At 44.5% G+C, this 12,838-nt stretch overlaps 1 protein-coding gene across 2 annotated transcripts in view; it reads right to left on the reverse strand.

Annotated features, from left to right (window-relative positions):
* The window catches only part of usp40 (ubiquitin specific peptidase 40), a 54,587-nt gene that overhangs the window by 16,738 nt on the left and 25,011 nt on the right, over window positions 1-12,838 (reverse strand). For both annotated transcript variants that reach the window (XM_066687276.1, XM_066687275.1), the window contains exons 20-21: window positions 1,168-1,254; window positions 975-1,011 (exon numbers count right to left, since the gene is read on the reverse strand). In XM_066687276.1, the coding sequence (XP_066543373.1) occupies window positions 975-1,011; window positions 1,168-1,254 (124 nt within the window). The remainder of the gene's footprint in view (window positions 1-974; window positions 1,012-1,167; window positions 1,255-12,838) is intronic.

Consider the following 12,838-nt stretch of genomic DNA (forward strand, 5'->3'; position numbering starts at 1 on the left):
TCAGTGTGCAGGTTATTTAGAGTAGGAGATGGGCTTCTATCATCTATTATCTTCTATCATTCTATAATGGGCTTCGATCTACCAGGCAGCTAGCTAGTCAGCTAGCAAATGTGAAACAGATTGCAGTGACAAGGGTTGACATCTGTATGAGTTCACTATTTATACAACGTAAGCACAACCTTCTGTAATTTTAATATAGTTTTAGTTTTTGTTTTATATTGGCTGGCTTCCCACAATAGCTGAATTTGCACAGCTAGCGAGCACCAATTCTGTGGTGTTTGCTATAATCTTTGCTATCATCAGATTAATCCAACATCGACACACAGGTGCTTCAAAGTCTCCTAGCGACAATTTAGCTCCATTGTGAGGCAAAGGGCACGGGGGTCGCAATCTTTTGAAACTTAAAAACGCGCTGTTAAGTGTCTATAATCTGCACAAGTGCTTTAATTGTGTATTATTAATATTATTGAAATTTGGGGGGGCAAATAATATTTGGCCCCCAGGCCACCAGCTGGGCAACCCTGCAGAGGACCTATATAAAGTGTTTTCAAGGTAAATCATATAGTAAGTTGATAGCTACTTTGTCCCTTTTCTTTTCACCTAATACCAACTGGTAAGGACAGATACCGGAGTAAAGGGGCACAAGTCACTCACTCATCCATAGCTCACACTCTAGCCTAGGAGTAGGACGGCTTGTGAGCACTGCACATCGATCCTGGATTGCCTAGCAACCCCACGTTTGTAAAGGGAATGCAGATGATAACACTGGGTTAAACTCAGACTGCACGCTCGATACCAAAATATAGAATTGTTTTTGTAGTGTAGATTCAGCATAGTGCAGGAAACACTGGGTAGGACTACAATATTATGGCACGGTAATACAGTTTACCAGTTCCAATTCCAGCTAACTTGCGTTTATGATATTTTCGAATGTGCTGATACTCAACTAGGGTGTCATTTTTTTTGTTTCTTACCTTCCAATCCAGACATCTTCAACATGAGCTTCAGACACTGTGACAAGAGAGGAGGACAGTGTAAAGAAAATCAATTGCTACAGTGCAAAATATTACATTATTTCAAACTGTATTTTGATAAAACTCCCAAGTTCCATTTCTTCACACAGGTGTCAACTCATAGATGTAAGTAGTAAACAGTGGCTTTGTGTACCTCTTTAACAGTGATCGTCTCCTCCACTATAATCTCCATCTCAGGCCCTGATGGGGGGTCCGCTCCAACAGTGTAGAAGAGGAACAGCTACAGCACAGGCAGGAAGAGTTAGCTACAGCAACCACACTGGACAGATGGCTTCAATTATTTACTTATTATTTTTATCAGTTTAAGAAATGCTTGATTCACTCTGCTAGCCATTAGCAGTTTTAGCTTAATTAAAAGTTTGATAGTTTAAGGAATAATGCAATTGCTGAAGCTGGGGAAATTCCACCCTGGTAATATTACTCAGTTTAAAGTCTTCTCAAATGTTCTTGGCTGATGGCTGAGCAAAGGGGGGGCTCCTTGGTATCAATAAGAACAAAAGGTTGATAAGGACACAGTTTGCTTACCAGTCTTGTATCAATAGCATATCAAAAGCTATTGATGAAGATGAGTAAGGAGACAGTCTGTCTCTGTTGGGAGGGATGAGTTAATCACCTCCGAGAAAGGTACGGGTGAGGGGAACGGGTGAGCCGTTACCCTGGAATGTGGGAGAGCAGGGTGAGGGCTTTCTTACAATAGGTATAATAGCGGTGCTCCTGAGCATTCTGGGTCTGGGGTATCAAAAATAGCACATGGCTTTGACAATGTGCATTTCTTAGAAAGCCTGTCTGGTATCATTCCTCCTGAAGAAGAATGCAGTTTTAGCAGGATGATTATAAGTATTCTACATTGGGTGAGAAATGGAAGCAAACGATGGGTAGCGAATACAACCCCGGTTATATGAAAAAGGAAGCACTGCCCAAGGGGGAGGGGTTTCAGCACACTTCTGTGGGAACCCAATTGAAAAATCTCTATATCATGGTTGCCATTGGGGGAGGGGTTACTGTATAACAAAACCGTCGCAAGGGAGGAGGCAGCAAGCTGATAAGGAGCCTCCCCCAAGGCAACAACTCCAGACAAGAGGCACAGGGGCCCCTTGGGGCCACACCTGGGCTGCCCAGGAGCAAGGACTGCAGTCACACTCTTACTGGGAACTGTATACAACCAGCATATATAAAGCAGGGCTACAGGGGTCAACTCTTACGCTCTCCGCTTACACAGTAGCAAAAGCCAATTGCTCTACTAGAGCAGGGCCACAGACCCACTGTAATTCAACATAATATACAGCTGGCTAGTCAGACACTGGAGTAGCCACACCTGAGCAAAACAGTAAATACAACATGGGCAGCAGGAACATTCATGTGGCCTCCATGCAGCACAGGAGCAATCTCGCTCAACTGATCAGTACAGAGGAGCCAGCTCGTGCACCCTCAGCGCAACATGGGAGCGGTGGCTGTTTGCTCCACTAGCACAGCTAGGAGTGAGGCCACACAAGCTCTACAATGACATAACAAATTAACTATATACATCACGGGGTGCAGCAAACAGTTCATGCACCTCTCGCACAACATGGGAGCGATGGCCACTTGCAACACCAGCTCTACCAAAGAAATAACATCACAATGAACTATATACACCATAAAGGGCAGGAAAACAATTCATGCACCCTTCATGCAATCACAGGAGCAGTAGCCGATTGCTCTACTAGCACAGCTAGGAGCGAGGCCACACCAAGCTCGACCATGTCGTGGCAAACTAATTATATATACCGCGGGGTGCAGGAGCCAGTTCATGCACCTCTCACGTAACACAGGAGCAGTTGACACCTGCTGATTAGCACAGCTAAGCAAGGCAATGGCAGCTATTACGGTGCTGGGATAAATGTACACAGCGGGGCACGAAAGCCAGCTCGAGTGCCCACCGCTGAGGACAGCAGCAGCGGTCTCCTGCTCAATGGTTCACAGCCAGAGCGGGCCACAGACCTGCTGACCAAGAAACTATATATAGAGCGAGGCACGATCAAAGCTCAAGCACCATCAGCTGAAAAAAGTGGCAGTGGCCTTCCAGTCTACTAGCAAAGCCAGGACGAAACCACAATGCTGCCGTCTACACATAGTATGTACAAAGTGGGGTACAGGCAAGACACATGCACCACCGCAACACAATTCAATAATAAACAAACTATATACGGGGTGGCCTCGTAAGGCAACGTACCTGGAGGCTGTGTGTCAGACCTTGGGAACACATCAACAGGGCAGTCAGCAAGCCCAGGAGCAGCTCCCATGGGTGCTCGACTGGAAGGCATAGTCCAGTAGGAAGGGAAAACATGGTTCAAACTAGCTCCATCCAAGACGCGCTAACAGGAGCAGACTGGGAATAGAGACCAGGAGCCAGAGCCCACAGGCTACTGGGGCTCGACTGAAGCCAACACCAGGTTCCCAATGGAAGGGACCAGGCCCGTCACATCCAACCTGTAGAACCAGACAAATGTGAGCGGTGGAGCCCCAGGCTGCAGCCACACTAATGTCTGCCAAGGGGGCACCTTGAAAAAGGGCCCATGTTGTGGCAACGCCCCGAGTCAAGTGGGCCACCAGGTGTCCAGGCACTGGGGTCCCAGTGGACTCATAGGCCATGGTAATAGTGTCCACAATCCAACGCGAGGGGCGCTGCATTGAAAGCGCCTGGCCCCGTGTCCGCGCTCCATAAGACACAAACAGTTGGTCCGAGTGCAGAATGTCCTTAGTGCAATCCAAATAGCACCTGAGGGGCCGCACAGGGCAAAGCAGGTGAAGCCGACTCTCCTGCTCTGAAGAGAAGGGAGGAGGATGAAAAACCATCAACTCAATAGGTCTGTTCCATGAAAAGGAGACAGAACTTTCAGGAGGAACGCGGGGTTAGACCGTAGCGTGACCCTGGAGCCATCTCCCACAAAATGGACACATAATGGGTGTAGGGACAGGACGTGCAACTTGGTCACAAGTTTTGCAGAGGTGATTGCCAGCAAAAACGCAATCTTAAGTGACATTAGCATCAGCTCATCTGAGTTCAGTGGCTCAAAGGGTGCTTTGGAAAGTGCATCCAGCACTACATCAAGGCACCATGAGTGCAGTGAAGGGGCAAGAGGAGGCTGTAGCCGTCGAGCTCCCTTCAGAAAACTGCGCAGCCAGGAAATGAGACCCAAGGGCTCGCCATCAATCCGTTCATAAAATAGTCTCTCAACCAGTATTCTGACCAATGTGCTCTGGGGCAGCGTGTAATCTGACACCTGAGTTCCAGGGTTTTCAGAGGGTCTTTGGATAGGCTAGAGTCATAAGATCTCTAGGTTGATTTTTTTTGTTTTTCTCTCGTCCATGCCTAAATGGTTTATTTAAATGTTTACTTACTTTATTTTAGATCATGTAAACTGTTTACAGGCCTATATTTATTTTACTTTATTGTATTTATGTATTATTTTGTTGTACATTTGTTGTATGTTTACCAATCTGTAAAGCTCTCTGTGGCTACCCTGCGAAGGGCGCTATACAAATAAAAATTGATTGATTGCTTGATAAACATAGTAACATCCTTTCTATTGGTCAATACTATACCTATGTCCTGCAGTTACACAAACAACAGCAGATGCAAAGTAAACAAACCGCATGGTCCTTTTCAGCAGAATCTCAACTAAGCAGCTAAAAACGCATGTCTCCATCACAAATCGTTTCCCCAATAAATTAATACTTTGTAATTGATTAATATGCATCTAACACAACAACTTTGTTAAATAAATATTAGTCTATGAAAACATACCTTCCTATTAGAAGACGTGTGGAAATAATAACAGCAATAAAAGCAGACCTGTCAATTCTCACTAATCTTATGTCAGACTCTCGTATTGTTTCCCTGATCACAACTTTTTATTGTCACAATTTCAAATTAACTATAAAGGTTGTGATTATTTGTTTCTGAAGGAATATTTTGCAATTACAGCTGTAACTGACCGACCAATATGTTTTTATTTTTCAAATTGTATTAATATAATTTTAATTCAATTGCCTAATAGTTTAGCAATGTGAGCTGCAATGAAAATGTCCTAACATTAGAGTTCTTGTGGCATGTTTTCCGGTCATAACAGTGAAATTTATACAATCTACTAAACTATTTACTTTCCCATGTTTACAAACCACACTCAACATACAAACTGCTGGTCCACATTTGGAAACATACGTTTGCACTCGAGTTTCAGCAAATAAAAAACAAATTGTAATATCTGGCTGTGTATGTAGCTTTTAGGCGGGTCATGTAAATGAGCACCGTGCTGCAGAGGAGGCCAGGAGGCACAGCAAGAACAGCAGGCGCATCAAGCATGGCTACGTCTGAGGCTGCTGGCCTGGAGGAGAAGACGGAGCCCAGGGAGATGTGGAATTCTGATCCACTGAGCCCCTACTGTCGCACGCTGTCGTGGAGGGTCTTGTGTTGGCGACGGCGGCGGCGATCTGTATGTGACTTGGACCCGAGGTGTGCCATAGCGGGGTCAGGGACCAAATTTGAACTGTGCCTGTGGTTAGCAAACATAGAGGGCAGATGACCTCTCCACTCCAGGGTTTGATGTTTCCAAGAGTGGAGGAGGAGCAGAGTCTCTCCATGCTCTGATGCGAGTGCCACACAGCATGTTGGCAGGAACTAAATTTGTAAACATTTGTAAATAAATATACAAATGACACCCAATTAAAATGCTCATTTTGCAGCCACCCAGGGCACACAACAGAGCGATGCTGGAAGGCCTGGGCCGCCTCAAATTTAGTCCGGCTTTTTTCAGACACCCCGTTCACACTTGCGGTTTTAGGAGGCCTAAGTGCGTTCACATATGTGGGCGAAAAGGTGGCCTAAACAAAATGCATGCCGGGAATAAACAAATCTGCTCAAACAAACCAGTGACGCAGGACATTAGGTCTGCTTACAGGTGTATGTGATGTGTTTATAATCACAGCTTATTAATATCGATTGGCTATTGTTCGGTTCTATGTTTTATTTGAAAGTAATCTTAACCCTTTGCAGTCGAAGCTTTCTAAAATAATTAAAAATGTGCTGGTTCAATGGGGAATCTAATTCATATATTTCCCTTTTCAAATGTCTATCTTCGGTTCTGCAAGTGTAAAAGTGCTGTTATACAATTCACCCGAAAGCGAAGCACCTTTATTAGGACATCCACATTAAATCACAATAAATTGTATGCATTAGTATGCAATCATATGCATCAAAAGCAGCCTCTGTGATGTGTCTATAGTCATATCCTCATACAGCAGCGCTGCACACTTCCTGCGGTTTCTGTTTTACCTTTATCTTCCACATTGTAAACAGCTCTTTAATTTCTGCATCATCCCTGTTGTTTCCTCCAACGCCGACATTTGTGATTGTACTGCTCAACTCAATATAATCGCATTTCGGATTGGATAGTGAACAGCTGGTCTTGTTTTAAAATGCATAGATTTGAATGGAAACCTGCTCCGGTTAAATTTATATCGTTTTAATGCAAAATTCGGATAATTAATAAAGTTACGGTCCTGTTCACAATTTCACAATGCAATTTCCACGTGTAAAATGCATACTGTTCAATTTCAGACTTCAATCACACTTATTACAAGAAAAAACAATAACAAATTTACCAGCTACACACTGTTTACATTATAACTCATTAGTTAGCCTAGACTTTTATAATATATATATAGATGTGAGCTAGCGAAATGTAACGGTACATTTAAGGCTATAGATCGATATGACATTCAAACAATATAGAGACAATACTGTGTGTCCTGCAGTGTTTATTCTGTGTTTATTCCGCATCTCTCAGACACGCAGTCTATGGGGGCGGGGCTTGAGTTGCGTCACACGCTGACGCTTTCCACCCGGCCCAGGGCCCGGAGCGTTCACATTTACATTTAGGCCGGCATTAGGCCGGGTCAAAAGATTTAGGCCTTGTCAAAAAGCGGGCTAGTTTTGACCCGGCCCTGGGCCGGCCTAAATCTCAAGTGTGAATGGGGTCTAGGTTATGGTGAAGAAAAGTGAGCATGTTCACATTTTCAACACTCAGTCTTGACCTCTGAGGGGACAAGATGCGACCACTTGTGCTAAACACTCCTTCAGAAGGCACACTTGGGAGGGACAGGAACTTTTTGGCAACTCTTGAGAGCAGTGGCATCTCCTCTACATGTGCTTTCCACCAAAGCAGCAGATCAGATTCAGCACTGATTACAGGCAATGATGAGTACAGTTTCACCTCAGAATCATTTTTTTTCTCCTGTTGATCATGCTGCTGGGCTTTGTGATGATGATGTGTTCTTCTGTTTTGCTGCAACAATTCAGATAGGCTTGTTTTTTTCTTGGGGATGGAAGAGGTACTGCACCCCTCTCCCCTACTGTCATCACCATCTGTGAGTCCTGATTAAGCTTGTTCTGAGTGTGGAAAAGAGTCCTCTTGCGCAAGAGCAACAGCTTCCTTCATGCATGCATTCACTGTGTCTTCATGATCCTCCACAAAGTTTAATTTAAAACGTGGATCCACAAAACAGCAAATGTTAAGCACCCTTTTCATTTGCTCTGTGTATCTTTCCTGTTGAAATAGATCTTGTCTTATTTTCTCCTTCATTTGTTTGGACTGTCCTTGTTCGTTGAGAATTTCAATGTTGATGTGCTCCAAGACACTGATACTCGTTTCTCAGAGGCCTTGACATCCATGAAATCATGGAGAGGGCTGAGGAGGTTGTTTAAATCCTCCAGGATACTGATGTCACTTTCTTTAGGCATGAGGTGCCATGTGCTTTTGTCAGCTGCTAGTACTGCACAGACAGCCTGCTGCTGCTCCATGAATCTAGAGACCTTTTCGAATGTTGATCCCCACCTGGTGACCACATCATGAATCAAAGAGTGCACAGGGATGTTCAGGTCTGCCTGTTTTTCCTTCAGTTCACGATTCATTTTCCGGCTGCGAGAAAATCCCTGAACTAAGTGTCGGCATGCTCTTACTGCCTGTTCCACCCTCTGGATTTTGAAAACTTTGGAAATGGCCAGATTTAGATTTTGGCCAAAACAAGAAAACCAAACACAAGGGTAGTCTTTAAAAGCCTTTCTCATGTTGGTGGCATTGTCTGTTGTAACTCCTGATATTTTTTCTTTCTTGATCTTCCACTCTTGAAGCATGTTATCCACCATGTCACAGATATTTTCTGCTGTGTGGTCATCAGGGAAAAACAGTGTCTCAAGGCAGTGAGACTTAAGTGTCCAATCACTGGACACATAGTGAACCGTGAAGCTTATGTAGGGTTCCCCACCACCACCACTGCTGCTGGTCCACAGATCTGTTGTCACACCAAAGCATTCACCCTCTGTTAGCTGTTTCTCCACACTGGCTCTCAACACTGTGTACATCTCCGGAATTTCCTTTGTGTAAAATACATTTCTCCCTGGAACCTGGTACTGAGGCACAGCCGCCTTCATCAGATGAAGAAATCCAGGATTTTCTACTATATGAAATGGCATCATGTTCTTCGATATGAAATAAGCCACAGCATGGTTTAGGTTTCTCGCTTGCTTTGAAGAGGGAGCATATTTAATAGCTTTAGCAAAAAAGTCCTCAACAGTAGCTTGTGATGTAACAGGAGACACAGATGTACTCTTGGGCTGGAAAAAAAAAAAAAGACAATTGGGATTATGTAAATATATTTATTTTTGACCCAACAACAGACTATATACACTCAAACATTATGTAACATTTTATGCATATTTTTAAAAATGTACATGGCAAATTCTATCATATTTGTGTAATTTTAGCTAAATTAATAAAACTTACTATATTTTAGGTTTTAGTTAAAATGTACAAAATTGAATCTGATTTAAGTGTTATTTGTATTCTTTTTATTCCACACTTAAAAATAAAACACTTAGGCCCTAGAAACATTTCAGAAATTAATATCTCGGTGTTTCAAAGTCAGTTTTGTTTTTGAGGTTTGAGCCATTAAGAAACACAGCGCTTCTGCGCTGGTGATGTTATCAATCTAACGATTAGCCACATTATCACAGCACTTTTATGCTCACTGAAATCTTATTCAAGTAGGAAAAACTATTTGGAGGCATCGCATTCACAATATAAAGCTGAACACCTCCTCTTATAAATTTGAAAAATACAACACTTCGGATTTACACAGTTTCAATTCAGTGTTTGACTTTAGCAAAAGGTAAGTAGTACACCACATATTTATGGTGTTTGTAAAAGTATTACCTTCATCTGGGCATGAATCTCTGGTTGGTGATCCCTCAGGTGCTGGAACATATTAGATGTGTTCGCTGCTTTTGCTGACAATTTTCATCTGCATGTTTTGCATACTGGATACCCATCTTCAACAACTCCTGTATCATTTTTTAGATGGCCAAAATGCTCCCAAAAAGCTGTTTTAATTTGCTTCTTCGGTGGATACATGTCCGGGAGATCGCGTTGTTCCGCCATGTTTTCAATTTGAGAGTTTCACGTGCGCCGAAAGTTCACGCTCTGCGCGAGCCCCACCTTACCTAGACGATCACCTTGTGAACACCGTTACCCTAGTAACAGCCTCACAGAGCAGCCAGGCAGAGGGCAGGGTGCACGCACAGCGCATGTAGTTAGACCCACACTGAAAGACTCATTTTCAGTGCATTCTTTTTTAAATAGACAACATGGTTGTTTTGGTTTTTACCGTTTTTAGCTGTAGCTTCCAAATTCTTACGGTTTAATAACCGTGACCATTTTAATCGCGGTTAATCGTGAAATCGAGTAATTGCGACATCCCTAGATGAGACTACACATTTAGGCATGCTAATAGCCATTTTACAAGCATTAAGAGATTCAGGATTCAAAGCTAGCCCTAAGAAAGCACAGATAGGGCCGACAAGTCCATTATTTAGGACATATAACCTTACAGGGCAAGCGGGAACTCACACACGACCGATGAGAAGCAATCCAGCACATGCCGTGCCTGCATAATGTCAGGGTGGTCAGAAAGGTTATGGGCATTCTGAATAACTGCCGCACATTTATTCAAATTTTCACACAATTCACAGCACCAATCCAAGAGCTCATCAAAGGGAGCCCAGGCCCTCCGGACTCCATCCTCTAGACAGAAATCCAAGAGAGCCTACAGAGAAATTAAAACAGCCCTCAGTTTGGCTCCTGCACTAGGCCTCCCTGACCACACTAAACCTTTTAATTGACCTCAGATGGCACATACTACACCGCGGTACTGACACAACCACATGGTGACAAACCAAGACCTGTAGATTATTTTTCAACTAAACAACCAGCAGGCACAGCCGGAATGCACAAGTGCATTTCTGCTTTAGATTGTGCCAACCGGGGGCGGTACAGGCCTGTAAACCACTGGTCATGACCTCACTGCTCCACCTACACACGCAACACACAATTGTCGAGCTACTGCACACCAGCAAACTCTGCTCTGTCTCGGACAGCAGGTGGGCCAAGTGGGAGGCCGTCCTCCTCCCACGAGACAAATCTATAGTTAAGAGTAAACAAGAGTAAACCCCGTGAAGGAATCCTCACAGAAGGAGAGGAGCATAACTGATCTGACCTCCTGATCACAGACAATCACAGTACATTTTCAGAGGACCCCTCTGAATGTGCACACAACAAGTTTTTTGTAGACAGGTCTCGCCGTTACATAGACGGCACTCTTCACACTGGCTGGGCCATTGTTAATCGGAATGGCAGCACCGTCTGTGCAGCCTCTCTGCCTGGTTCTCGGTCAGCTCAGGTCGCTGAATTAGTTGCTCTCACAGAAGCACTAAAAATAGCAGACGTCAGTACAGTTAACATTTATACAGACAGTCGCTACGCCTTTGGGGTCGTGCATGATTATGGCAACACAGGAGCGACGGGGATTCAATACCACAGCAGGCGATCAATTAAAAACTTTCATTTTAGTTAAAATCTTGCCCAAGCCGCATCAAAGTGAAGGCACACCAAACACCAAATCTAAAAGACCCCATTTGGGTTGGCAATCAGGCAGCAAAAGCTGCTGCCGCTCTACCACCAGCGTCCTTTGTCTCCCTATAATCCCTCCTATCGCAGATGTCTGTCAATTACAGAAAGACTGCGAACAGGAGGAGATGGGCGAATGGGTCAAAGGCAGAGCGATCTATGAAAGACGACTCTGGGTTGACACGTCTCGCACTGTTGTTCTCACCCCACAGTGCACCACCTCACGCTGCATTGGTGGTGGCCTGGTATGGGCCGCGATGTCGCAAAATGGTGCAAACAATCTCTCGCGTGCGCTCAGGTAAACCAATTAAAATCTCGAAACACCACCAGCCCAGAGGTCCCTGGGAACACATCCAAATTGATTTCACAGGACCATTGACCAAATGTAATGGAAAATCTTACTGTTTGGTAATTGCGGATTGCTGTACTAAATTAGGCTTTTCCCAGCAGGGACTACTCTGCAACCACTGCTGCCCGCATTCTTGCGGCCGAGGTGATTCCATGCTGGGGTGTCCCCCAACAGATGGACTCCGACCAGGGCACACATTTCATGGGTAAAATTATGAAACAAGCCTGTCAGCTCCTTGGTGTGAAACAGAGGTTTCATATCCTCTACCACCCTCAGAGCTCTGGACTGGTGGAAAGAACAAATCACACTATAAAAGAAAGCTTAGCAAAGGCTCTACTCACAACAGGTAAGGGCTGGACTGTGGCCCTCCCTGCCATCCTCTTTAAACTCAGAGCCTCTGTAAATAAGGGCAACCATATTTCCCCTTTACGAGCTCATGACAGGCAGGGCAATGCATCTCCCATCTGACCTCTGGGGACCCACTGACTCTAGTGCTCCGTTTAAAGATGATCTGAAACAACATGCACAACATTTCTGTACACGCGCTCCCACGCACAGGAGCTCCAAAAAATCCACGATCTCGAGTCAAAGGACTCGGAACCACCTGAGCTTCCCCCTATAGGCTCCAAAGTAATGGTCAAAATAATTCCTGCTAGACAAGGCCTCAGACCCAAATGGTGTGGCCCACACACAGTCCTCCTCACAACAGACTGTTTGTATCGTTGGACAGGAGGGGGATCCAGATGGAAGCACTAGTCTCAAGTCAAAGTTTGTTGACAAGTTGGTGGACTCGCCGCGCCATGAAGTAAATGGACAAAGATTTTAAAATGCACTTCCTGCAGTTACATGCTTCATGCAGGGAGACGGAGATTACTCTTTCATAGGAAACAGCTCATGTAACGTTACTGTCACTTTCAAACACAAGGGGTATAATACACAAGGAGAGTGTGAAATTAGGTACTGTCCATGGATCGGGACTTATTGGATTTGTGGCACACGTGCGTATTGGGAACTACCCCTGCAATTTCACAAGGAAATGCTATATCTCATTACCACCATTAGACATTCATTAAAACTGCCTAGGAAACCTACATCACACCTACACATGAGAGAAATATCCAAGGCCACTCTGAGTGGCTCGAAACACTCAAGAAATCAGAACAATCGCACCCATTCTAGAAGCCACGGCAAATCATACTGCCGAAGCCTTGTCCAATATCACCACTGAAATGATCGGCATGCGAACTGTAACCCTCCAGAACCGAATAGCTCTGGACTACCTGCTGGCTGTGCAAGGAGGGACATGTGCTCTCATAGGCAAAGAATGGTGCAGATATATACCAGACAATTTGGAGCACATCCTGGATCTCGCAGCTCACATCTGCAATGAAGCCACAAAGCTTCAGAACCATGGGGAGGATTGGGGGTGTTTGGGTGGTTAAAAGGGATAATGG

This window comes from Amia ocellicauda, chromosome 16, assembly GCF_036373705.1.
Source record: "Amia ocellicauda isolate fAmiCal2 chromosome 16, fAmiCal2.hap1, whole genome shotgun sequence".
Taxonomy (NCBI): Eukaryota; Metazoa; Chordata; class Actinopteri; order Amiiformes; family Amiidae; genus Amia; species Amia ocellicauda.